The sequence below is a fragment of the Lutjanus erythropterus genome, chromosome 19 (genome assembly GCF_056507025.1).
Source record: "Lutjanus erythropterus isolate fLutEry1 chromosome 19, fLutEry1.hap2, whole genome shotgun sequence".
Lineage (NCBI taxonomy): Eukaryota > Metazoa > Chordata > Actinopteri > Lutjaniformes > Lutjanidae > Lutjanus > Lutjanus erythropterus.
The window spans coordinates 10,883,739-10,909,212 of NC_139335.1; the positions used below are offsets into that span (position 1 = coordinate 10,883,739).

Below are 25,474 nucleotides of genomic sequence, written 5' to 3' on the forward strand. Positions count from 1 at the left end.
ATACAGTCAAATCAAACATACAGTGGCACATCTTCATGGCATAACATTCACCATTCATATTCGTCTGAAAATGACAAGACTTCACTGCTCCAGTGGTCACAGTGAGGACCTACACTACAATAATAAATCACATGAATAATTAATGTATTATTATTAGCAGCAGTAGTAGTATTGTTGTTGTTGTTGTTGTGTAGTGTTGCAACAACTATACAAGATGTGCGTGAGCCATGAATTTAAGCGAAAGTGTTCAATATTGTAGTGTTAAAATAGATATTTTATGATTATGTTGTAGGTTTATTTTACTGTTGCTTTATTTTTGAAAGGAAAACCGGAAGTTAATAATTAAACTTAATTAGACTAATCTATTGTAGTTACTCACTGTGACCAGAAGGCGGCAGTAAATACTCGCGATTCTGAGAGCACTCAGGTCACACAGTATAATAAATAAAATAAATAAATAAATAAAATAATAAAATGGGGACTAACCATATATCAAGCATCATTAAACGTAAAGTTACCATATTTTTAAACAAAATCATAAATAAGGATTGGTTAAGCATCAACCGACGCCCTTGTGCTGACCCCTTCCCCTCCTGACCTCCTCCCCGCCGGGCAGTCCCATCACGTAGAGCGAACGCCCTGGTTTTCTGGAAACGCTTGGCGACAGCCAATCAGGTTGACTCCCTGCTACGTTAGCACAGCTCTGGCAAAACAACAGCCCGTCTCAGTTTGTTTCCTGTTAGCATTAGCCTTCGCAGCGTAGCCACGGATCAACTGGACGTGTAAAATGTCAAATTAACGAAAGCGTTTCCTCTGGTTTGATGTTATCTTTCTTGTGGCGTTAGTGTCGCTGAAGGCAGAGCTAACTGGAGCTGCTGACGCGCCGTTGGCTGCCAAGTTGCTAGCTAACTGTAGCTAACATCGGCGATCCAGCAGGGAAAGATGGGGTCCATCCTGAGCCGCAGAATCGCTGGTGTTGAGGATATCGATATCCAGGCCAACTCGGCCTATCGATTTCCACCGAAATCTGGTAAGTAATCGCTGGTCGGTATCGACTTTTAACGTTATATTGTGGCTGTATCTTGTACAGTAAGAGCAAGCATCGAGTGCAGACCAGCTGGTTCCTAATTATATGTCGATTATCATTAGCTGGACAGTACAGCAATTTGAGCATATAGAAATGTGACTGTTTGCTGTTTATAGATGAGATGTTGTTGAGGAAATGATGTTTACAGTATTATGTATCAGACTTCGTGCATCTGCTGAGGACTACCGAACTAATTCAAGTTGGTTTATGAACCTTATTAGCATCATCGTCATCACAATGCAAGACGGATTTTATATCCAACACCGAAACTAAATGTACTGACTTCGATTAAGTGTTTCATCCACAAGAAATCAGTGCTACAAGAAGGGACAGACGATGCTGACATCAAGAGACATGACACACGTGTCAACAAATTATTTTTAGCTTCCAAAACAAAATCATTTACATGATTGGTACTTTTTCCTGGAAGTGTACAAGTTTATTATGTATTTACAACAAGCAAGTTTGTATTACACTTTCAATTTGTTATCAAGGCGTTTTCAGATGGTAAAACACAGTATGGAGACGGGATATCAGTATAACTCAGTTTAAAATCCTAAACTCCTGTTTGTCAACATACACCCATGATGACTGATACGAGGTTATAAAGACACTGGTTATCTTTTTTGTGTTGTTTGTTTATTTGTTGTTTATTTACAGGGGGTTAAAATTACTAGACTAATTTGAATTATCATGAAACACATATTGTATAGGTAAAGATAATCTTATAGGCTGTTAATGTAAAACAGTGGCAGATTTGCTGATGTACGTCAGTTTTATTAACTTTTCTTCCTCCACTGAATCATAGATGTACATCAAATGGAACAAATAGCAGAGAAGACAGCCTGAAAATACAGTGTTATCACTACCAGTCTGAAGGTGTTTTGGGGTTTGAATTTTATTGAGGCGACCGTACTGCTGCCTCGGAGAAGACTGCATTATTAAACATAAACCCATTTTCTTCTGCAAAAAACTGTGTTGCTCAAAAGAATCATAATACACCTCAACTAAACCATTTTACTGTATGTTTACACATGGATCATTTTATGTAACTGCTTTTAAACTAAAATTACTGCGCAAAACCTTTATAATTAATCGTTTTTTTTCTCTCATCCTCAGGGAATTATTTTGCCAGCCACTTCTTCATGGGAGGGGAGAAATTTGACACACCACATCCAGAGGGATACCTTTTTGGAGAAAACATGGACCTGAATTTTCTTGGAAATAGGCCAGTGCAGGTAAGAAAGAGGATGTTTCTTCATCCCAGTTGTTTTAATCATCTGAGAATTCAGCTTTGTTAATAATACCATTACTGAAACCATGCTGCTAATTTCAAATCAAATATCATCATTTTATATTGATGTTATTACACTAGTTTCCATATGTGACGCCTGCACCCCACGAGCCTGTGAAAACCCTGAGGAGTCTGGTCAACATTAGAAAGGACTCTTTGCGTTTGGTCAGGTAAAGATAGCAAAGCAATATTATGATACAAATTACAGTAAAAATAAAGAACGGTTTTAAAGAAAAGTGTTTACATTTTGTCGGCCTAAAATTTGTCAAACCTCCTGATTCTAGATATAAAGATGACTCGGACACGCCGGTGGAAGACGGTGGAAAGCCAAAGGTTCAGTACGGTGTGGAGTTCACCTTTGATGCTGATGCTCGGGTGGCCATTACCCTCTACTGCCAGGCATTTGAGGAGTTCTCTAATGGGATGGCAGTGTAAGAATTTGATCTCAAAACTCCTTTTTTATGGGAATTAGTCAGATGAAGCTGTAGCTATTAGTAGCACAAAGGATCAACAGTTCAACTAACAGACTCAGAATCAGATCTGTTCCTTAATTCGTGAAATTTCCATGTCATATTTCCTGTCCGAATTAAACAAACATTTATCTGTCTACGAGAGTATCAGCTGCTCAGATTTTAACCACATAAACAGACTGTGGAAAACATTGTGCTACAGACGTTTAAACTCTGTTTTATGGATGGTGAGATTCAAGCCTTGGAGCACAAAGACTAGAATAGATGTGCTGGGTCCTTAGCAACCACCCGTCACCATGGATACTGCAGATAAGCCTTAGAAGAAGATGAAAGTAATAGTTCACACTGAAGTTATTGTGTCATGGTGAGACTGAGGGATTAGATGTTTTTCTGGTATCAAAAGATCAGATATTACTACAGCTGTGCTTTATTTTTCAGGGTTTTTTTTTCATGGAACACTAATGAATGTACTGAGTACTTAAAGATGACAGCCACTATAATGTTTTCCTGAGCAATGTCTAAATGTGACCCTTTGCTGTTGCCTAATTAGGGAAAATAGGATTTTCAGGAACTCCAGAACCCCTCATCGTCATGCACACTCACCATTTTTCTCTGTGACATACTGTGTGCAGGTACAGCCCAAAGAATCCATCACTGGTCTCTGAAACTGTGCATTACAAGCGAGGGGTGAGCCAACAGTTCTCCATGCCATGTTTCAAAATAGATTTCAGCGAGTGGAAAGAGGAAGATGTAAGTATCTGCAGCAGTTAGCGAAGTTTGTTACCGGATCACACATCACAAAAACAAATAGCATTAATTATCCTCCTCCTGAAACTTACACAGCCCATGTTTTTTCAAGGTCTGCATCAGTGCGTCAACACAACTTACTATGCACATGGGTACACAATAAATTCTAAAATGTATGTGTCTTTTCCTTTAAAGCTGAACTTTGACCTTGACCGAGGAGTGTTTCCCATGGTAATCCAAGCTGTGGTTGACGAAGGGGACGGTAGGTTACTAGAGCTGAGAAATAGGACCATATATCTTTTCTACTCAGTCTGGCAAATGCATTTTTATAAAAAAGTAAAATAACAGTTCTGCAGTTATAAAGCATTGCATTAATGCTGTCAATGTTAGCAGATGAATTGTAAGCTACACATTTGGATCGACATTAACCAGGATGTTATATTTTCTTTTCAAGATTGCCTTGGACATGCCCATGTACTTTTAGCAGCCTTTGAAAGAGTACGTATACATCTAAATAAAAGTTAATCATTTTAATCTGTATAAAACAAGTTTTTATCTGAGCTGAATCATGATTGATTTTGTTTTTTGTTTTTTGTTTTTATTTCCAGCACGTTGATGGCAGCTTCTCCGTCAAGCCTCTGAAGCAAAAGCAAATTGTATGTTCTCATTTCATCTTTTTAAAAATTATTTAACAATTTATCAAAGTTGGAAGTGGATTGTATTGTGGATGTCCTCTCTTTGCACTTCACCCAAAATTCAAGTCAGTAAATTGTGAATACATTCTGTATGTGCTACAGCATGTTGTTAATGAAGTGCAGGATGTTTTACACAGAGCAGCGGTGACCCTCATACTGCAGCTTTTGAAAAATCTGTGCCAGGACCCTTGGGAGTCTGGCATTAAATAGATGAATGTTTGTTGTAAACGTAGATTACAGCTCACAGTAATTTCACACTCTGATTCTTGTGTTTTTAATCTGTTTTTGAATACAAATCATATTAAGATATGGTTATAATTTTAAGATTTGTACATGTTTGCCAGTGAATCGTTTTCTGTACCACTGTTCTCATACTTTTCTAAAAGTTAAACAAATGAACACAAAACAAGACAGTGGAGAGGATATGGTATACATTTTGCTTTTAATTTCTCTTGAACCTCACCGTGTACAGGAACATGTGTTTCTGAAACATGAATGTCAAATTCCTGTTGCTGTATCTTTCTAGGTGGACCGTGTGAGCTACCTCTTACAGGAGATCTATGGGATTGAGAACAAAAACAACCAAGAAACCAAGGTTTCATTGAAAACTTTACCTTGTACATGAATCAAAATGCTGTAAAAGGTCATTAATTTTTATTGTTGTTTTATTTGCTTGACTTTGTTTTCTTTTTCCAGCCATCAGATGATGAGAACAGTGACAACAGCAACGAGTGTGTCGTCTGTCTGTCTGATCTGCGAGATACACTCATCCTGCCCTGCCGACATCTGTGTCTCTGCAACTCCTGCGCAGACACTCTACGTTACCAGGCCAACAACTGTCCCATCTGCAGGCTGCGTAAGAAGTTCTACATTATTGTTATAAAGTTCTGCTCTTCGAGGAGCTTAAATAATGCTATTTGAAGAGTAGTCGATGATTATATGAATTATGTTTAATTTTACCCTGTGTTCCTCGCGCCAGCCTTCAGAGCCTTACTGCAGATCAGAGCTGTGAGGAAAAAGCCTGGTGCTCTTTCCCCCGTGTCTTTCAGCCCTGTTCTGGCTCAGACTATGGACCATGACGAGCACTCAGTAAGTCTCATGCACATCTGTGTATAATCAGTTAAAATCTGCTAAAATTGGCTTAGGAGGGAAGCAGCATCAAGGGGAAACTGGGCATGAGTTAGTGCTGCACTAACATTTTTTGGCTTTATTGCCATATGAAGTTTTGCAGTAAAAACATTGCAAAGTAGTGCAGTATTGGAAGACATGCATTTTTTTGCATTGCTTTTCTTAGTTGTATCTCATATTGCCATTGCAGCTTTGTAAGGCTTGTTGTTCAGCAAATATTGTGGGTAAATGTGCACTGTGTGTCATCACAGACTTACAGCTATAGATCTGACACTTAAACTGCCCTATAGCCTATTTGCATTTTAAATAGTTGAATCTTTATTATAACTTATGCAGCTAGTTGTTCATCAGCTGTGCATTGTCAACACCAGTCCTTGTCTGTGTCTATTTTCAGAGCACCGACTCTGTTCCTCCTGGCTTTGAACCCATCTCACTGCTAGAGGCTCTGAATGGTTTGCGGTCAGTGTCCCCTGCCATCCCATCTGCCCCCCTCTATGATGAAATCAACTTCTCAGGGGGTCTGGGAGGTGACAGCAGGCAGCTGAGCTCTCCAGAGCATTTAAGTGATGGTAGTCTGCAGAAAAGCAAAGTCAGCAAGTCACCTGACAGGTAATTTCACAATGAGTATGTCGATGTGTACATGCACATGAAAACATTACTGTAAGTAATCAGGTTAGGACGGGAAATCAGTTAATATGTATGTGCAACACAAGTTAAAAACATCACTTTACATTAGGCTTGACCACTAATCAGATTTACACCATAACCCTTTTCATGCAAGGATGTGGTGTTCAATTATTTCCCCCATTAGTAAACTGGTGCTGCTGCACATTTCCTCCATTGAGAAGTGTGGTGTACGTAGAGTGAATTTTTGTCCATGTTGGTAGCTGTGATTGATTGAATTAGCTGTATCTTTCTGTATTCATGATTTCTTTCTTTCTTTGTCCCCCCACTTCAGCACCCTTAGGTCTCCATCCTCTCCCATCCAGGAGGAGGATGAGGAGAAGCTGTCTGAGATGTCTGATGCTCAGCCCCACACAATGCTGTCCAGCAGCCCCGCTCCCACAGACGTAAGCCCCCACGTCACCACCTTGCATTCAAATGTTGACTCTGCTATGGACAAAAGATTTAACAAGATTTTTTTTCCTTTCTACTTACAGGCCACAGCAACTGAGGATGTGGCTGAATCCTTGTCTCCAGATGATGGTGAGTTTTCTCAGTTAATCATGTGACACTGGTAGAGATTTGTTGTTTTTGAGAGTTACATTTATTGACATTTATTTCTTTGGTGATCCAGAGGACAGGATGCATTCTGGAGGAGACATCCTACAGGACTGCAGCAGTGAACACAGCAGCTTGACCAAAACAGAGAGTGACCCACCAGGCGACTTGTCTCTGCCGGGTGAGAAACTCACTTGATAGATCATTGACTGCAGCTCCTGAAATTGATAACATTGCCAACAACAGATGATCTGGTTCTTGCTTATTGTTGTTTTCTTTCTAGTTGATCTAGAAAGATCGATCTGTTCTGGTTCTCTAACATTTCTCTTCTTAAATCCAAAACTCAAGGCTGTGATTCCCTGTGCTCTGCATTTAACCTGGGTGCTTTTGTGCTTCTCTATTTTCCTAACATCCCTCTCCCGTTCCCTGTCATCCTGTCCTTTTGTACCACCTCACTTTGGGCAGCTCTAGGTCCCGATGCCTGCTCTATTGGTATGGAGGAATAACTGTGGTATGTAGGCTTTCCTGTCTGCTCTGCTTCTCTGTGTATGAGCTCTACTGCTCTCACTGAATCCTGTTCTCCATAAAATGACGCATTGTCACCTGTCATAGCTAGGAAAAATAAAAGATCCAGCAGGTATCATCAAGTGAATTTCCTGTGATAAGCCAGTTTTTAATTCAAACCAGGCCATGTTATCAAGAATAAACACTGCTTCCGCAGTCTGACTGGAAAATTCATGTTGCTTATCTGTTGCTTCTTCTTCTCCAGGGTCATCAGAGTCAACAGAAAGCCTGAAAAGTCAGAGCACAAACTGCTCCAGCCAGCCTCTCCTGTGTCCCACGAGCAGCCTTCACATGGAGGATGAGCACCTCAACCCCTGACTCTGATCCAGCCTTTTCCCCAACATCCATCAGAACAGATTTATGCTTTACAAAGATCATCCAGTACCTCTGTTCCTTTCACCCTCCAGTCAAGTCTTCTTCGTCTGTGATCAGAGCCGACGACGGCCCTGAAAGGCAGTTCACTAGGATGAGGAAGGAATTATTCCATCAATGATTCTCACATTAGAAAAGAAATTTGATTCCAGCAAAGATGCTCTTGGTACCTTACTCTATGACTGAAGTTTTAAAAGACGGTATTGTTTCCCCAGCTTTGAAAACATTTCATTAACTGTCAGATGGTGTTCAGTTGTGTGTCTTGGCCAGAGTCGTGGTCTAGTAATGTGGATTCCAGAGATATTTCACTACCTGTCATGGTGGTGCTTTTAAGCACACTTACTTTAAATTAACTCTGTATCAATTGCTTGACACTAAATTCAGAAGAATTTATAAATACAGTTTGTGTTTAGATATTGTATTCATTAGTGAAATACATTAATGACTTGAGAATTTGTTTTTCGGTCAGGTTGATTTGAGTTGAGCGGAAATTTGAAAACATTACTTATGTATCTGTGTGTCCATTTGAAGTGATTTTGCACTCTGCCAAAATCGTTTATAATCCATTCCTTATAACATGAGTATATGAGATTAGTTTTATGCAGTCTTAAACATCTACATGTCACTTTTTTTATTATTTCAAATTCTGTGATATCTGTGTATCATAACTGTACTAGAATCCTGTGTAGTTACTTCCAAAATTGTATACTTGCATATTACATATGAAAAAAAAAATCTTGATATTGAAGTAATGGAACTAGATTCAGTGGACATGCACATTATTTAAGACTCGGATAATCGATAAGAGCTGCAGATTCACATCCTAACAGCTGAACTCAAAGATAGCTAAAGCCTGCAACAAGCATAGATGCTCCAGCTGACATCCGTAGATGTGGCACATCTCTGTACAGTCTCTGTGTGGCAATGCCAGTGTCTGCTTATGTGATGTAGCTGCAAAATAAGGAGTCAAGTGTTTGTCTGGCTGCAACGCCTTTACTTACCTTGGTCCTGTATGTGTAGCGCCATGCATATAGATCTATGTGCCTTGAATTGATATGGCTACCTGCTTGTTGCATTGGACATTAGTGTTCTTATAAATGCTACAATATACAAGTTTTCAGCCCGTAGACAGGATTTTTGATGCTGATGTATAGAGCCTTTTTTTCTACCACAAACTTCATGCTACTGGAAAAAATGTATCGTTATTGTTATTGCAATATTAAACTGAACTGTTTATTTACTATGTTATGGCCATGTATCAATTATGCATTTAATGTTAGTATTTAGGTTCAAGTGGATTCTCTTAATGTATGTTTGATTGGAAGGAACACATCCAATGCAATAAATGCAAACACTGCATTTTAATAATCAGGCTAGCATTTGCATGTGAATTTGTAGAGGCGTAAACCTCTCACTGCTTTTAAGTAACATGGTTATTTTGTCTTTCCCCCTCCTCCTCTGTGCCATTTCAACTTGACACTGTGCCTTCCTGTTCCTGTTCCGACCACTATTGACCTGGTATCCAGGATAACTCCACAGTAGGTGGTTTGTGGCTCTCTGTAAAATCAATACCTGTCTTTCCTCGTGTGTATAGCAGCATGTGTATAACAATAAAGAACAAAGATTCAGTACTTCAACCTCTTCAACCTTGTTTGTTTTTATGTTACAGTACCCATTGCAATGCATTGGTATTTTGTGAAATCATTTGATTCATTGTTTATTATTATTTATTTGTATGATGATAAGAGGGTCATTCCTCTGAGATGAAAAGGCAAAACTATGGGTGGAGATGGGTCTAGTGTGTGCTATATGTTGCTAAATTTGCCTGCAAGTTAAAAGAAAGTATTAAGGTAATCTCTGCATGTCTTTTCAGGCCACAAAAAGTTTATCATCATTATTATCATTGTTATTACGTATTTTCAAACTGTTTTTAGTGTTCTCATTAATCTCTCTTGCTATAAAGCAAATCTGTCTGCTTCAAATGCGATATGCTGATGTTTCTGAGAAGAAAAACTCACCACATCTCAAAAGACAAGGACTAAATGAATGCTCTCTTACCAATATGTGCATGTTCTAACAAAAAAATAAATTTTCTCACATACTCACATTTTGAAGATTAATGTTCTGCAACTACAGACTTTCCTTCTTTGATATGCATATTTCCGTACACATAGATTTAGCATTTTATATTTAAAATTAACCTTTAAATTCACAGCAATTACAGTCATAGAGCCCCTCTCATTCTGTATGTAAATCTGGTGTAAACATTGCCAGAGATGAGTCCTGGTATTAGAATAAGTAGTGCCCTCTGCTGGCAAAGCAGACAACAAAACTGTCCAGTAGATTTTGGTTACACTGCAGTTTTGCAATTATAACACGTGACATGGACCGCTGTAAAACCATTAAGTCAGACTTTCAGTTAATCTTCCACCTGAAAGGCCCTCTGGACCTGCAAATTTATGATTCACACAGGATTAGAATTTCAGTTTGATCTTGTCTGTCAAAAAGTGGAATAAACACTTCATTTACACCTGGTATCAATTAATGCAGGATGTAAATGCTTCATGATCGGTATGTTATCAGAGCTGCCTGACCTTCGTATGTTTGTGTAAATCAATCCATACAGCAGTTTGGGTAACCTATATGGATACAGATCACATTTTACTACCAGGTGTAAATGGGATGAAAGAGTGTAGTAACATGCCATTTTAAAAGTATTTTTGTGCTGTAGTTAACTTGTCCCGGAAATAAGGAACATTTACTCAGTGCTGCTGGCAAATAAACCACCCATGGCACCAGAAGGCTGACGGATAAAACAGTACAACCTGCATCAACAAATTGATTAGAGCTGACTCAGAGCCAAGTGGATGAATAGGCTACTGACACACAGACAGACAGACACACTTGCACACACACAACAAAGCTCATGTACAACCTTTATCTCTAGATACTAATAATAGAGTTGTAGAGGTTATACCTGTAAGTATTACCAAAAAATTCTTTACATATGATCTGCTGTATAGTATTACCCATTTCTCATCTTTATTTTGACAGTGTGTAAGGTGTTTAGTGACATTCCTCTGCTGTGTTGTTTAACTGTTGCTCTCTCTCTGCTCAGCTGGACCAACAGGTGCACACCAGTGTAAAGTTTAATGAGAATACAGGCCTCAAGCATGCCTGTAAAAATATAATACACTGAGAAAATGTGTGCAATTGTATGTACACACACCCACACACAAAATTAGATTAGGGTTTATGACACTGTCAGCCAGGGTGAGGTTTTCTGTATACAAAAACATCAGTTTAATCTTCTATCAGCTCCCACATGCTGCATTCACAGTATCACGAACCAAAGTCCTGTCTCCTAAACTCTTTTTTAAATTTATTAGCTTGTCTGCAAAGCTGAAACTTGTGTCTGGAATTCTTAAAACCCAACCTTGTCATTCAGTTGGCTATAACAGGCTCTTTTAAGAGGTCATGAGGAATTATTTCAGACTGCCCCTCCTCTCACAGGCCACACAGATTGACAGAGTTGCAGGTCAAAAAAGGTCATTTCATCTCTGGACAGCCGTGTATGTGTTCGTCTCTAACATCTGATGAACTCATGAGCAGAGATGTTCTCGTATTTGTGATTGGCCTGCTGTCCAGATGACGTGAGAGATTTCCCATTCATCACTGTAGTGAAAGCCAAGAGGAAGCAATGGGGTGAAACAATAATCCTAAACAATTCTATTCTGGTTTGATCTCTTGAGGCTACATTAAACAATATTAGGGCTAAGCCTAAAGCCAGGTGAGTGGTGTGAAGCCTGTTTTTCTGATAAATAAAGACTACTTCAAAAACACATTGCTCACTTTGATAATTTGCAGATGCTTGAGAATCAATGCTTCCAGATGCTTGTAATTTACATGTATAATACAGAGCTTTAGGATTATCTCTCTATAAAAAAAATAATTAAAAATAAAAGTGATAGGGCACTTTTTTGTGTGTCTTTGACAGTCAAACAGGGCTGTTCAAACAGGTTTACATCAGGTCAGTCAAAGCAAGAGCTCTCTCATTTAATTAGTCTGTGCTAAACCTCTTTGAGGCATGAAATCATCCCAACAGCAATCCACACAAATCTCCCCCGGCCCTCACTCAGTAAGGTTAAATTAGTCCACATGCCCTTGATTTCCGAAAGCATGCCTAACACCGTATCCAGTCATGCCACCTCTCACTCATCCTCACACTGAAAAAACACACACCTGAACTTTTTTTCTGCTGAATGCAAATACTGATATAATTAATCTGCCTGAATTTTGTCATATGATCTTTAAATATCTTCAAATACTCATACCACATAGTCAATGTATAAAAATACCACTGATTTTTTAAAGTAAGGTGTGGGAAACACAACTGATTGCTGTCAACACCTGGAGCTAGGGTTAATACAAATTTGTTTCAAATTATAATACGCATAATGACAAGCTGAAACTGGAGAATTGTCTGTCTCTGAACTGGGATGTTTAAAATAAAATATAAATCACAAAAGAAACAGCCCAAGAACACAATGTCAATCATTTGAGAGCAGGGGATTTAGAGACTTTGGAGACACGTGCACAGACAGCTATCCTACTTTGAGTGAACCACTTTACCATATGAGATCAGAGAGGAAGAGGAGGAGGAGGAGGAGAGAGCAGAAGAGGCGTAGGTCAGCATCTTGCCTGCTGAAGTGAGTTACATTACAGCCAGAGCTGTAGGACAATCGGAGAACACAGAGAGCTTGGTCGGCAGGGTTTGACTTACTCTGACTGCATCATTTATAGCATCAGTGTGAAGTTTAGATTTGCAAAAGGCTGGAAAAGAAGCAAACAGGAGAGTCCCGACCAACAGATAGAACCTCCTGTCTTTAATTATTGAGGCAACATGACACAGCAGGTCAGTGGCTCACCCTTCCTCAAGCCCTTCTTTCTGAAGACGCCGGTCAGTGTGGTCAGCCCCCTGCGACAGAGACGACACACACTCCCTGCCAGCGAGTTCAGGAACCTCACGCCGCAGGATGCCATCAGTGTGTTCGAGATTGAGAGAGAAGGTAAGTTGAGTTTCTGCTGTTCACAGCCACTGTTCATATAATTAACCTGATAACTTTTAATTGTATGTATCAAAAGGTAAGAACTTGGCTGACATTGTATGTGTTTAAAGGGAATATACTGTATTTTCCATTCTGTCATTGGGGAGGGTATAAATGTATCATATCTTAAATACTGGGTTTGGATGTTCAACATCATGTTAGCACCAGTTTTAATTTGAAAGAGCACATTTCTTTCATCCTGTAGTCTTTTTCTGATCTTCATCATCATTACTCCCAGGACATGACACGCTGTATCAACTAGTTCTTTTCATCCTCCCCAGCGTTCGTCTCTGTGTCTGGAGAGTGTCCACTTACCCTGGATGAAGTACTGAACTTCCTGGGTCAGTGTCCTGAGCTGTCTCTTGGTTGGTTTGAGGAGGGACAGCTGGTTGCTTTCATCATCGGCTCTGGCTGGGATAAGGAGAGGCTTTCACAGGTATGAAAACATCAGAACAACAGCGTAAAGAAGACAATATGACCAGTCTTGCATTCAGTGCGTATTACTGTTTTTTTGTACAAACTTCCTTCTGTTCTTGTAATGACTTTTCTCCAGGAGGCAATGACTCAGCATGTCCCACACACCCCCACTGTGCACATCCATGTGTTGTCAGTGCACCGTCACTGTCGCCAGCAGGGTAAGGGCTCCATCCTCCTATGGCGTTACTTGCAGTACCTGCGCTGCATACCGGGCCTCCGCCGAGCTCTGCTGATTTGCGAGGACTTCCTGGTGCCCTTCTACCTCAAGGCCGGCTTCAAGGAGAAAGGGCCGTCAGCCATCTCTGTATCCAGCATGCAGTTCCAGGAGATGGAGTACATGCTCGGAGGGCAGGCGTATGCAAGGCGGAACAGCGGCTGCTAGTCCAACTAGTCAGCCCCTACCCCCTTCCCTCTAGCCTCCTTCTAATTACCCACCTCTAACATGGACTCAGGACAGAAAAGATTAACAAAACACAGATGACAGATGGACAGACAGAGGCACAGAGCCAGTATGCACCAGGACTGGGTTTAGTATTGGTAACAAGGTCTTACTGGACCTCCTGTGAGCACCTCAGAGTGTCCCACCGAACAAGGAGGGGGACGAAGAGTGGATTCATCCGAAAAAAGAGGAACCAGTGGCTTTGCAGTTGATAACTTATCAGACTCCAAATTATATTTCTTATGTTACCACTCGCATCTTGGCTTTGTGAGTTTATTGTTCTTCCATTTATCAGTTTTTACTTGTCAAATCATTCACAACTGTAATGTAAACGATGCAATTAATTGATCATGTTAAGCCTTACATCTGGAGTTGTACATACTGTTCTTTTTTGGCAAACCATTTGAATCAAAAGATGTGATGAAGTCAGTCTGTTCTGTAAAAGTGAGTTAGTTAAGGCTGTAAAAAATTATCATCCACTACAAAAGTTTTTGATCGTCAATTGAAAATTTGTAGCAGAAATGTTCTGTTTCTTTGTTGCATAATTTAAATAAACTATAAAACAATCTTCAACTGGAATTTCTGGAATTGATAAATTCCAGAATTGACAAAAAGGCACAGACCATTTTAATTTATAGATTTTTTTTTACTGTTGTTTTCAGTTACATGTGAGTAGACAGGTAGCTAAAACACTACCATGTTCAAAACAATCATCACTTCTTGAGAAGCAATAAACAAATAAAAGAAAACATTCGAGTGCTCAGCATAATGTAACAAAAATATGGCAGTAGTTGGTACATTTATCAACAAGGCACCAAAGGTATCAATATTTGATTTTTGTCCCTGCTTCTGTATGAGGTTGCCTGAATAATAATAAAACCTTTGTCTGGAGTGTGACTGTAAAAGAAATTCCTTCTCTTTGTACCAGTGCTGGCTTCTCTAATTCCCGCCTCACATGTAAAGGGCAGCTGGGAGCTTTGATGAGGTTCAGAAGTGCCATACCTTTGTTTCACTGGACAGTGAAGGAGTGACAATGACTGCCGGTGAACAGGGAGGTGCTTAAAGGAAGTCCTTAAGATGAGTGGCATAGGTATTCATACAGACAGAGTAAAAAAAACACAAGTATATTGTCACTGTTCACAGAGAAGGGGACAGTCCCCCAGTCACACAGGGGCAGAGCGGAGACACAGACTGGCTAATATCATCTGTCAGTCCACATCTTTTGACCTGATGCCTTCCTGTTGTGCTCACACCGTCCACACTTCAGTGGAGGTGAGCGTTGAGGTCGTACTTCTCGCAGAATTTGTCCGTGAAAGGGATGCAGGTGAGCAACTCGCACCATTCACACTTGATTGGGTAGACATAGAAGAGCACCACAAGGCCTGAAAAGAGCCCGACAAACACCAGCAGGAAGACGATGATCTGACAGCGTTTGCGGTACAGGTCCATGCGGCCAAAGCTGATGTAGGGTAAAAAGGCGAAGGACAGGAAGAAGCCGGAGATGAAGCCACAAATGTGGGCAAAATTGTCGATCCAGGGCAACAGCCCAAAGGCAAAGAGGAAGAGCACCACACACAGCAGCTTGGTGAAGGCCCTCCAGGGCTGAGCAAGGATCTGCCAGCTCTGAAACAACTCCACAAACAGACAGGCCAGGATCCCAAACTGAGAGCCGGCTGGCCCCACCTGAGACAAAGATAGCAGAGAGAGGGATGTAAGCCTACAAAAATATGTTTGAAAACATTTATAACACAATTTTAAACCCATTTCCATTATAAGTATGGTATTATTAGCACACCCAATGATCTCCCAACAAGAAATCTCTGACACATAATATGACTCATGAGTGCACTGATATTTCTGCACTGATATTTTGTGAGTGTTAGACCGGTGATCACCTCTGCTCTGTAGGGGAGGAAGATGGCTGAAGCTAAGTTGCCAGTGATGCCACTGAGGATGTAAATGATTGAGATGCGCAGCCAGCCCGCCAGCTTCTCTAGGTCCCTCAGGATGGTCATCTGGAAAGCCACCGACACCAGGCAGTGAAGGATCCTGAGAGGGCAGAAATGGACATTGCTCATGTGTGTGCAATGTGATGATGTGTGTGTGTGTGTGTGTGTGTGTGTACAGGTGAAAGCCGCACGTGTTGAGAAGATAATTCCTTTGAGTAGAAGAGGCAAGCCCCTCAACAGCCTGATGACTTTGCCCATCAACAAAATCGGCCTCTATCTCATTGAAGCTTAATGAGTTCGTGTAGTGAGGGCACTTTGTTTAATTACCCCGGAGACAGATAACAGACAGCATGAAGGTGAAGTGCTACTCCTCTTAACAGTGAGGTCAGCTCTTTGTGCTGGCTGACTGACTTTATATCACAGGAATGCTGAAGTACTTTAATAAAAACTTTTTTTCCAGTTACCACTGGAAACCAGTGATGTACAACTCTAATTCCAAAAAAGTTGTGGTGTCGTGTAAAATGTAAATAAAAATAGATTGCAATGATTTGCAAATCCTTTTTAACATGTATACAGCTGAATTCATTATAAAGACTAAATATGTAATGCTCAGACTTTATTGTTTTTTGTTTACAACAACTTTTCCATTCTGTGTAGTTTTATTGGACTACCCATATACTACAACCAACAACCTCACCTGTTCTGCTGTTTTCTGTTTGTCTCCTGTTTCTTTTCCTGTCTTTCATATATTTATATCTGTCTCATTATCGCTCTGTGCATTTGTTCTGTTGTGCCTGGAGTATGAGAACAAAAAAGATCTGTTGACAACTGAAGTCAATTTCCGTATATGTGGCAAACATATTTTGCCAATGAACCTCACTCTGATTCTGATCTTTTAATCATCCTGTTCCTCACCGCTGAGTGCAAACAGTCTTTCAAAACACTGATATTGTATATTAAGCTAGACAAAGCTGACTTTCAGCTTCTTTAAAATTCTGTTTTGGCTGACTTTATCTTCTAAATTGTGCTTTTCTTCCGCAAGATTTTTCTTTATTTGCATTGGTTAGTAAGAGTTTCACATATGTGGAGATTTTTTCTTTTTTAATCCTGCTCATGTTTCGAGCTAACTTTTAAAAAATAGCTACACAAAGCAAAATCATTTCAAAACAAACTTTTAATGATACAATCAAATACATCTGCTCTGCTTTTGGTCTGTTTCTTTTGCCAGACAATTCTTAGACTGAGCTGAACTAGTTTCCATGATCCTGACAGCTAACGCTGACTCACCCAGCATGCAGGAAAAGTGAGAGCCAGAGCCTGTAAAACTGATCTGGGATCTCAGGGTTGAGGAAAGGCAACAGTCCACATACATCATCCATGCAGTGCACCTGGAGAAGGAGACAGAAAAGGGAAAATATGACACATATTGTTAATGTGACAAATACCAAACTGACATGGAAATGAAGACAGACTACACATTTCCCTCACAGAAACGTTTGGTGAACTCCCAGTCTGTTTTGGTATTCAATAAGTTAGCAAAATAATACAGCAGATTAAAAATAGCAGCAGATGCAGCACACATTAAGTTTCACACTTTTTTGTGTTAAATGGCTTCTCTCTGTGTATAATAAGGAGAAAGCTGCTTACTTGAGAGCAGAGAGTAGCCTCCTCATGAAAGTAGCCCTTCATGAAGTCACAATATTCCCGGGATGTTATTTCACACCTTGAAAACAAACAAACAAACAAACAAACAAACAAACAAACAAACAAACAAACATATATTACTTAATTAGTAAACTAGTCATACATTATGTGTCCAGGATAAATTTGTCATAGGTTCATTTCTCACCTCCCTTTGGTTCCAATGCAGCAGGGTCGGCCTGTGATGGTACAGTCTATATGAGGCAGGTTGGTGTGGTTCCCTGTGTTGTACCTGGTACAAATCTAAAAGACAAAAAGCAGTTTTTTATTTAGTATATATTTGCGATACTGCATTTTCGACTCTGCAGCGCCGCCTCACCCCTCACAAACTAGCATATCTAAATTGTGTGAGTTCTATTGAGAAGACAATACAGCAGCAGTGTATAACTGAGAAAGAAGACAAGCCTTTTTTTTTTGTTAAATAAGCCTAACGCTGGATTAAACTAAGAAAGAAGACTGAAATGTGGTGGTGATAACATTAAGCAATGGCAAAATATCTCAGTTTTTAAGCGTGTGATACATTTGCATATGTGCCAGGAAGGACAGACCCAGGACCAGTGGTTAGGTAATTATTCTAACCTTTAAGGTGTTCCTTTAAACAAATCAAAACTAATTTTTAATACTGGAACAAACGTAATTCATTCCTCTAAGACAGCAGTTCCCAAACTATTTCTGGTCTTCTGAAGCCGAAAAAAGTTCAGGCCCATCCACCCCATGTCTAAATACCAGGCAGGGTTGTACTGTACTCACCGGCCACTTGGTGATGTCATCAGGCCATTCATGAGGTGATACTGAGGCGGGCTCTAGACATATCCTGTAACAAGACAGAAATATACAAACATTATACAACCAGTCAATTTATACCATGCACCTTGTTATAGATGAACTATACTGTCATATCTTACCTGGGATCCTGATGGCACACTGAGCCGTACTGTCTGTCTTTACCATTTAACTGGGGAGTGCTGGAATGCCTCGGCCACTTAACCCACACAGCTAGAGTACTCTAGAAATAAAAATCACAAGCAGAGGGGGTTAGAACGAGCACAGCTTCTGTCTGTAATTCAATTATAATGGTCAAAGAACACAGATAAAAATTGGGCTTGTTTACAGACCGAGCATTCCTCCTCTGAGGTTTGGACACAGCCGGAGCGATCGTTCCGCACACAGCAAGCCGAGTTGCGTTCGATAGCTCTCTTATCCCTGATAAGATCATGCACCTGCTTGTCTTGCCGCATGCATGGAGAGTATTTGGCCCCCAAGTGGATCAGAGATTCCTGATGATGGATAAGAGAAAAAAAACATCATGTTTATTTAAAGACATTTCACATGATTATTGCTTATTTTCGTTGTTTTATCTGTGACACACCATAAAGAGAAGAGTGCTTACCGAACCCGGACCTATCCAAAAGTTCTCCTGCTGTACAAACTTGACATTTTCATACACACCTTTGTTTCTTAAAACCTAAATCAAAAAGACATCCAAATCACAAAAAGTGCAACCACTATGAAATGAGTTGCAATGAGATGAAAGTGCTGTGAAGGTGTGTTAACAAAGATGCTTCACACGACACTGAGCTGCTGTTACTCACAGAATCAACTGTCTCATGCTGGGAGAAGCCCACTGGCGCAATACCATAGATGCATACAGCCAGGATAGTGATGAGCAAATGGACAAAGGTGATCCAGTATGTAAAAAAAGGCCTAGAGGAGAGAGAGAATATATGGTTTAAAAAAGAACAGCATTGAGAGAAAGCATTCTTTAGTCAGATATGTAGGGGGAAGCAGTACCTATGGTCATCCATGTCCTCTATCTGCCTCTTGACGTAGCTGTCAATGCGCTTGCGGTAGGTGCGGTTTGTGAGCTTCCCCACCATGCCCAATCCATAAGGCCTCTTCTCCCGGGCAAAAAGTTTCTTAACAGGCACAACAATGCGCTGCCCACGCCGCTGTCCCGTAACACTCACCACCTCCTGCCGCAAGGGCACCTTTGGTGGTCCTGGAGTTCCTTCTTTGGCTTTACGCCATCCTCGCTCCAAAGGTCTGGAAGCGTTAACAGAGGAGATGAAAGGGCGAGACACAAATGAAAAGAGGTGTGTCAGCTTTACCTTTCTTCATGATGTCATCCATTATCTGGAATTTTTGAAATACATGTTTAAAACTTTCAGGGGTATCATCTGGCTATATCAAGAACCACTTCATTATATGATCTCCTTGGTATATCATTATTGATATTTTTGTCAAATTTGTTGTCAATAGAGCAAAGAAAACCTCATCTTTAATCTCTTTTTAATAGGTTTACTTATGCTGGTTTGACATTATGCTCAAATCTCACAGTGAAAACTGTTTTCCAGTTGCACAGTACATTAACTTACAGCATGAGGTGACTTCTCTCTAGCTCTGTCTTATCTAGGGCGCTGCCTGTCAGCTCCGTCTCATCTTTCTTGCTGCTGGGCTCTGCCTCTTTCATGGCCGCCTCAGATGGAGACTCAAACACCTCATCTGTATACGTGGACAACTCCTCCTGCATCAGAATGTCCTAGACAGGCCATGATGGAAAGAAAAAATAGTGAGTAGAGATGCAAAAAAAAAAACATTATGCCATTGGTTATTTAAATGACAATTATTAGTAAATTATTAATAAACATGGTAACATAATAACAACAGCATAACAACATTGTTGTGTTTCCTGCCTTACTCTGGCAAAGAAAGATGTATCCAGTTCATCAGGAAAGTCAACCATGTCTTCTTCCATGAAGCTGGCGGGTGTGAAGCTGCGTCTTTGGGCCCGTCTTAGAGTGCTTTCCCGTAATGAGCGCCCCTGGGAAACACATACATAAACATATATGCCATTACAAACTAATGCAGTACTTATAAAATCCACATATATACATATATATACACACACACAGATATATGCATATATATATATTTATCATCACTTTCACTCACTTTGACCAGCGCTGCTGCGGCCCTAAAGCTCATCTTTGCCACAGACTCCCTCTTACGTCTGCGAGGCAGTCGGTTGAGACCTGAGCGAGAGCTGGTGAAAGAGCAAAGTGAGGCCGCTCCAGGGGTGATGGGGGTCTGAGGCACACTGTAGCCATCCACCTCCTCCACCATACGAAAGGCTCGTCCTCGCGCCAACGGGTCCACAATCTGGAGACCAATGGGTTCAACAACTCAACAACATGAATTATCAAGGCACAGACATTTTTTATACATTTTTTTATATCTCTGACATTTAATACATGTTGTAAATAAGATCAATTTAACCAAGAGACAGGTTCAAAGTACTTGTGCGCCAAGCTTATGCCAGTTGATTTATTCAGGAACATCAGTTAAAGAATGACTGGTATTGGCAAGTTTTTAAAAAGCCTGAGTTTCTTTTATTAGGCTAAAGTACATGACAGTCCACCATCTGTATGACACATTTTCAAAAAATAAAACAGATTCACATAAGAACAATATTTGCTACAGCAAGTCATCAACTTATATATTCCTTTACCTTTTGCATCCCATGCTGTGAGGAGGGGACATAGAGAGGAGGCGGGGTCTCCGTGCTGGTTAAGGAGATGTTGTCCTGGCTGGGCAGATCCATCTCTCGAATCACCTGTGGTTTCAGCTTTCCATAGCGCAGGCTGCAGTGGCGAAGGCTTTTCCTCTGCCATTTCTGTGTGGCATCGCCGTCCTTACTGACCCCAAACCAGTCCGCTGTTCCCCTAATACCGCAAACACTGACCTGTCAGCCCTGGGTCACAAAACTCACACAAATGCTTCATTTCCCACAGAGAGATTAAATGATAGCTTGCGTGGTGAAACTTGCCAAGAGACATAAACGCACTCAATGATGGCCCTCTTTAGACTCCTGTATATGGGGTCTGCAAATATGCACAGGACTGATAAGACAGTACTGCCCAGGATGATAAAAAAAAGTGTCCTAGATAGTAGAGGGAACAAGCCTGGACATGTTTATGTCCAGACACACCAGGAAGGACAGGTAGCAAGGTACGCACACTCTCATACACAATGAATGCATGGTGGTGAGAGAGCAGAAGAGGGATTACTGGAGTTCTAATGCTGGAAATAAAATCCACACGGAGAAAGAGGGGGATTTTTCGGAAGTTTTAATTGTGTCTCATGACTTTAGCCCAATCCACCCAACCTTGATGAATATACATGCAATCATGTTGTTGAAGTTGAAACCTAATAAGTACCAGAGCAAACAATGTTACTGCACCCCGAGGGCAGGAAGTGGAAGTGGAAACATTCTTCAAAGGAAAGTTCAGGCAAGCTAGCTGTTTCTACACTAATTACCAGCTGCAGAGTGAATGTTCACTGAAGTTTGGTTAAAGTCTATTTCTCATTAGCTCAGCTCATTCTTTCTTTCAGTGGACACATTTTGCTGGTCCTATCTCAGTGACATGATTATACAGCTAATAGTCTAGAATACGTGTGCCTTTCTTTGCAGCAGGGACACTCTAACCTCAGTTTCTATGATTATGATTGAACATATTCATAGCCCAGAGCTATCTAATCAGTGTCCACCAAAGAAGCCACCAGACCTGGAATGAGCCTTGGCTCACAAACAGGTACCACCCAGAAGCAACAACTTGTTGTGCTGTTTGACAGATGTGTAGGGAAATGTGTGGCCCCTCCCACTGCCTGGCAGTCAATACTGAAACTCTGAATGAAGAGGAATTTGTCACAGGAAAATACTTTTGGTTTCAGGTCCTCTTGTGACTCATTTAAAAAGTGTTTGTGGCTCTTACCCCAAAGCAACAGCAACCACTTACTGAGCGAGAAACGACAGTTCTTGTGAATCTTGAGATGTATATTTAAAGCCACAGTTCACCTCCAAATCAAAAAATACATATTTTTCCTCTTTTGTAGTGATATTTATCCATGTAGATTGTTTTGGTGTGAGTTCTGGAGATATCAGCTGTAAAGATGCCTTTTCTCAAATATAATTGGACTACATGACACTCAACTTATGGTGCTCAAAGTGACAAAAAACATTTGAAAAATATGTATTTTTGAGTTTAGTGTGAACTGTTCTCTTAATACTTTAACCCTTTAAAGCTACATTGGGAAAATCATGCCAGAATTGACACTGTAAACTAAACATAGATACAGTACACTCACTTATTCCCTTATAGTAAATAAGGGGGTATACACATCTGACTGACATCTCTAACACTTGCAGTCACGTGAGGGACTTCCTGCCATACCTGAGCAGGGTTCTGGAGAGCGAGTGATGTTTCCTGGTGCTGCGGCGAGCAGCCCGCTGCCCCTTAATGGGCACTGTGTTAATCCTCTCAAAGTGCACCCTTCTGCTGCTGCGACCAGGCAGAGCAGGGCCGGAAGGTGGCAAAGAAGGAACAGAGGGAAGGAGAAGGAAAGAGAAAAGACAACAACAGGCAGTGAGAAGGAAAAGTGCAGCTGGACAGTGCTGTAGCCATCATGCAAAGAGAGCAAAGCAGACTGTTAGGTTAGGACTTGTTTTTTTATTAAGATTTATAACATTAGGAAAGTTATTACCAAGCAGATGACACTGAGATTTTTAATCAGAAACAGCCATGCAATGTGGAAAAAGGTAAGGAAAGCAGGGGGACACAGGCTGCCAACATCCTCTATTTAACTCATGAATCTTATATAAGAATGTGCTGCTTAGGTTACATAGCATTGCATTCCATAATATGCAAACTCAAGACACATACAAAAGCCTATAAGATATAAAAAAGAAAAATATTTGCATGCTTCTCTGTCAAAGAGGTGTGAAATTCTTCATATTATAATATTGAAGCATGCTACAGCCCACATACATCAAAATGTCAATATACAGTATAAATCCAATGTATGGCTAACTGCCTTTACCTCTTTATGGTCTGTGTGATGGATGATTGGCGTTGTAAGACAGGCCGCCGGGTGTCAAAAAGGTCGCGGGGTGGGGACTGGAGGTGAGAGGTCTCCACTGGCATGCTGATACTGCGCAGGAACCCCTGTCGCTTCACCGGCTACACAGGAAGGGATACATAGGAATAGTGTGAACACAAGTCATGAACAAACTGATAAAGGTGACAAAGAAGAAGAGAGGGATTTAGCGAGGAAGAACACCTGAACAAAAGTGGGTGGCTCGTCTAGCGACATCTGAGCCGTGGGAATGTCCAGCCTGAGCCAGGGAGGTTTCTTCCTCTGCAGACTGCTGGTGCTCTCCCGCCGTGGTTCAGCCATGTTCTCTGTCCCACCCGAGGCCTGCCAGCTACAGAGACAGACAGAGAAGGAGATGTCGCTATTATAATGAGTCTCAGTGAATCACATGTAATCTTAGGCAACTCTCATTACAAAATCAAATTTAAATGTAATGTTTACAGCTATACACATGATGGTTGTAATGATTCTGTGCTGCAAAATTGTTTCACAAGAGGGTGCTAAGGCCCCTTATTTGATATAAGCATGGGTATTCACATATTTCTGTTCATTAGACACTAAAGGGGAAACCACTGAGAACAGTCTCCAGCTGTTTATGCCTTCCCCAAAACAGATTACAGAGCCACTTGGAAAAAAAAGCTATAAATATTTGTGCTGGAGAGTGAGGACGCTTGCAGTCTTAAAAGGAATTCCTTAATTCTACAGTTAAAAACAAACTTAATCCCTATTTGTGGTTAAAAGTTGCTCTGCCTCTAGCAGACATCTATCAGAGACTAATGACTATGTATGCATTCCCATGACAAAGCCTGTGGGCTGAAGGAGGTGCATAATAAACCTCACCATCCGAGCGCCTGCCTGTAGCTGCAGCCTTGTTATCATCAGCCCCTCATTTTATTGCCCCAACATCTAACCTCACTTCTCTGGGCTTGGTGGTCCATTTCCCGTCATTTTCTTAACTACCATTATTCCCATGGAAAATTCAACTCCTTTACCCCTTAACAGTACACAGACATCATTTGTACTTTCAGTGATCAAACAGTATCTCACAAAAATGTGCATGCGAAGCAGGGTTTCCCCGGCAAATTTATTAGTCCCAGTGGCAAGTATGTTTTGACAGGGGTTGGTGCCCAAGTGTCTTTTGGAAAGGAGCACGGCAGGTCAGCGAGAAAGTGACAGATTAAGGTAGGGCCCTGTGGTTTCTGTGAAAAATAATCATGTCCAGAAACGCAGAATTGAGGATTTAAAAAAGTCATGACAGATTTCATAGGGCCCTATATTAAGTGGGGCTTAAGCCCCATGGGAGGTCAATTTAGGTACGGTGGCCCACTAGGCTTGCAGTACACTGCATAATTATGCAATCATTATTGATTAAAGCAATCTTTCACTCTGCAGACAGGAGGAATGCACATAACAATGACCGCCCTTCTGCAAAGTATAAATGTGTAAACTTGCAAAATAGGGTGTCTCCTCAGCTATGGAACTGTTGCAAAACCAAATGAATTTGAAAAATGCCCTCCCTGATCCTTCCATCTATCCAAGTTATTTCTGTTCCAGAGTCTCATTCAGTTAAAATCCTTTTCAAGATGGCATTGTCACACACGCACTCTTGTTGTCACATCAGGGACTTTGCGCTTTAAGCAGTCACAACAGGTCACGTCCGTTCTTCTCCTGTTACAGATCCAGCTCCTTGAAAAAGTCCATGACTTCTAGTGACCACATCTGCTTCGCATTGCCATTTTAACGCACCACAGGCTTCTGTTTTAGCCCAAGTGATGATGGGAAGTGTTGTCAGTGGATCTCAGCAGAGACAGAGGAAAACCTCAAACTGAGGGCAGCAGGGGTCATCACCAATGTGTTAATATTTAAACACAGTCTAGCTGTGGCGGATATTTCTCAATTCACCAGTTCACAGAAGGACACTGGAATAGGTACTACAGCACATGCTGACATTTCCGCCACAATAAATTTATTGAGAGTGCTACAACAGGCAGAAAAACTAGATTGGATGTTTATAAAACAGCAATTTGTTTTGTAAGTTGTTGTAGTGGGGTTTCATCCTCTGTTCACCGTCAGTCTGGAAGATTTTGGCCTTGTGCACATATTAGGCTTTTATTTTGAATGTTGTTTGACCTCCATTGACATTGTCTGGAGTATGATACCAGATTAGCAAGGCAGACTGGGCCAAAGCTGGCTGGTGCAGAGTCACATACTCCCGAGTGTGGGAAGCAGAGAGAGATGAGTGGACAAGACCGGAAACAGAGTAAAAGGACATGACACAACTTCACTCATGC

At 40.8% G+C, this 25,474-nt stretch overlaps 3 protein-coding genes across 6 annotated transcripts in view; 2 read left to right on the top strand and 1 right to left on the bottom strand.

Moving 5' to 3' along the window:
* The first annotated feature begins 668 nt into the window (after window positions 1-668).
* On the top strand, window positions 669-8,290 carry mgrn1b (mahogunin, ring finger 1b). The gene is made up of 16 exons (XM_084744271.1): window positions 669-1,030; window positions 2,207-2,325; window positions 2,463-2,551; window positions 2,666-2,812; window positions 3,484-3,601; window positions 3,794-3,860; window positions 4,053-4,096; window positions 4,207-4,254; window positions 4,820-4,888; window positions 4,990-5,149; window positions 5,273-5,382; window positions 5,816-6,030; window positions 6,380-6,491; window positions 6,582-6,627; window positions 6,719-6,823; window positions 7,412-8,290. The coding sequence occupies exons 1-16, from the start codon at window positions 943-945 to the stop codon at window positions 7,522-7,524; spliced, it is 1,650 nt and encodes a 549-aa protein (XP_084600397.1). The 5' UTR covers window positions 669-942; the 3' UTR covers window positions 7,525-8,290.
* A 3,830-nt stretch (window positions 8,291-12,120) lies between these two features.
* Window positions 12,121-13,708, top strand: aanat2 (arylalkylamine N-acetyltransferase 2). Its single transcript, XM_084743341.1, has 3 exons — window positions 12,121-12,647; window positions 12,968-13,122; window positions 13,240-13,708. Exons 1-3 carry the CDS (start codon window positions 12,482-12,484, stop codon window positions 13,543-13,545), a joined length of 627 nt encoding a protein of 208 aa, XP_084599467.1. The 5' UTR covers window positions 12,121-12,481; the 3' UTR covers window positions 13,546-13,708.
* Window positions 13,709-14,268: 560 nt separating this feature from the next.
* The window catches only part of rhbdf1a (rhomboid 5 homolog 1a (Drosophila)), a 29,593-nt gene continuing 18,387 nt past the window's right edge, over window positions 14,269-25,474 (bottom strand). For 2 of the 4 annotated variants that reach the window (XM_084743337.1, XM_084743338.1), the window contains exons 2-19: window positions 23,370-23,514; window positions 23,130-23,269; window positions 22,484-22,591; window positions 20,761-20,974; window positions 20,205-20,411; window positions 19,951-20,073; window positions 19,628-19,791; window positions 19,044-19,295; window positions 18,845-18,956; window positions 18,643-18,717; window positions 18,368-18,529; window positions 18,158-18,258; window positions 18,003-18,066; window positions 17,401-17,495; window positions 17,199-17,274; window positions 16,839-16,939; window positions 15,498-15,651; window positions 14,269-15,285 (exon numbers count right to left, since the gene is read on the bottom strand). In XM_084743337.1, the coding sequence (XP_084599463.1) occupies window positions 14,866-15,285; window positions 15,498-15,651; window positions 16,839-16,939; window positions 17,199-17,274; window positions 17,401-17,495; window positions 18,003-18,066; window positions 18,158-18,258; window positions 18,368-18,529; window positions 18,643-18,717; window positions 18,845-18,956; window positions 19,044-19,295; window positions 19,628-19,791; window positions 19,951-20,073; window positions 20,205-20,411; window positions 20,761-20,974; window positions 22,484-22,591; window positions 23,130-23,269; window positions 23,370-23,486 (2,685 nt within the window). In that variant the 5' untranslated portion in view covers window positions 23,487-23,514 and the 3' untranslated portion in view covers window positions 14,269-14,865. The remainder of the gene's footprint in view (window positions 15,286-15,497; window positions 15,652-16,838; window positions 16,940-17,198; window positions 17,275-17,400; window positions 17,496-18,002; window positions 18,067-18,157; window positions 18,259-18,367; window positions 18,530-18,642; window positions 18,718-18,844; window positions 18,957-19,043; window positions 19,296-19,627; window positions 19,792-19,950; window positions 20,074-20,204; window positions 20,412-20,760; window positions 20,975-22,483; window positions 22,592-23,129; window positions 23,270-23,369; window positions 23,515-25,474) is intronic. The other 2 variants (XM_084743339.1, XM_084743340.1) reach the window with 2 other exon arrangements.

What these genes read in the sequence shown, in the direction of transcription:
- mgrn1b (XM_084744271.1), top strand. Translation starts at nt 943, where the DNA reads ATGGGGTCCATCCTGAGCCGCAGAATCGCTGGTGTTGAGGATATCGAT. An exon ending in TCGATTTCCACCGAAATCTG is followed by an intron (nt 1,031 to 2,206) that starts GTAAGTAATCGC and finishes TCTCATCCTCAG; the next exon opens with GGAATTATTTTGCCAGCCAC. An exon ending in GACTCTTTGCGTTTGGTCAG is followed by an intron (nt 2,552 to 2,665) that starts GTAAAGATAGCA and finishes TCCTGATTCTAG; the next exon opens with ATATAAAGATGACTCGGACA.
- aanat2 (XM_084743341.1), top strand. Translation starts at nt 12,482, where the DNA reads ATGACACAGCAGGTCAGTGGCTCACCCTTCCTCAAGCCCTTCTTTCTG. An exon ending in GTTCGAGATTGAGAGAGAAG is followed by an intron (nt 12,648 to 12,967) that starts GTAAGTTGAGTT and finishes CATCCTCCCCAG; the next exon opens with CGTTCGTCTCTGTGTCTGGA. An exon ending in ATAAGGAGAGGCTTTCACAG is followed by an intron (nt 13,123 to 13,239) that starts GTATGAAAACAT and finishes ACTTTTCTCCAG; the next exon opens with GAGGCAATGACTCAGCATGT.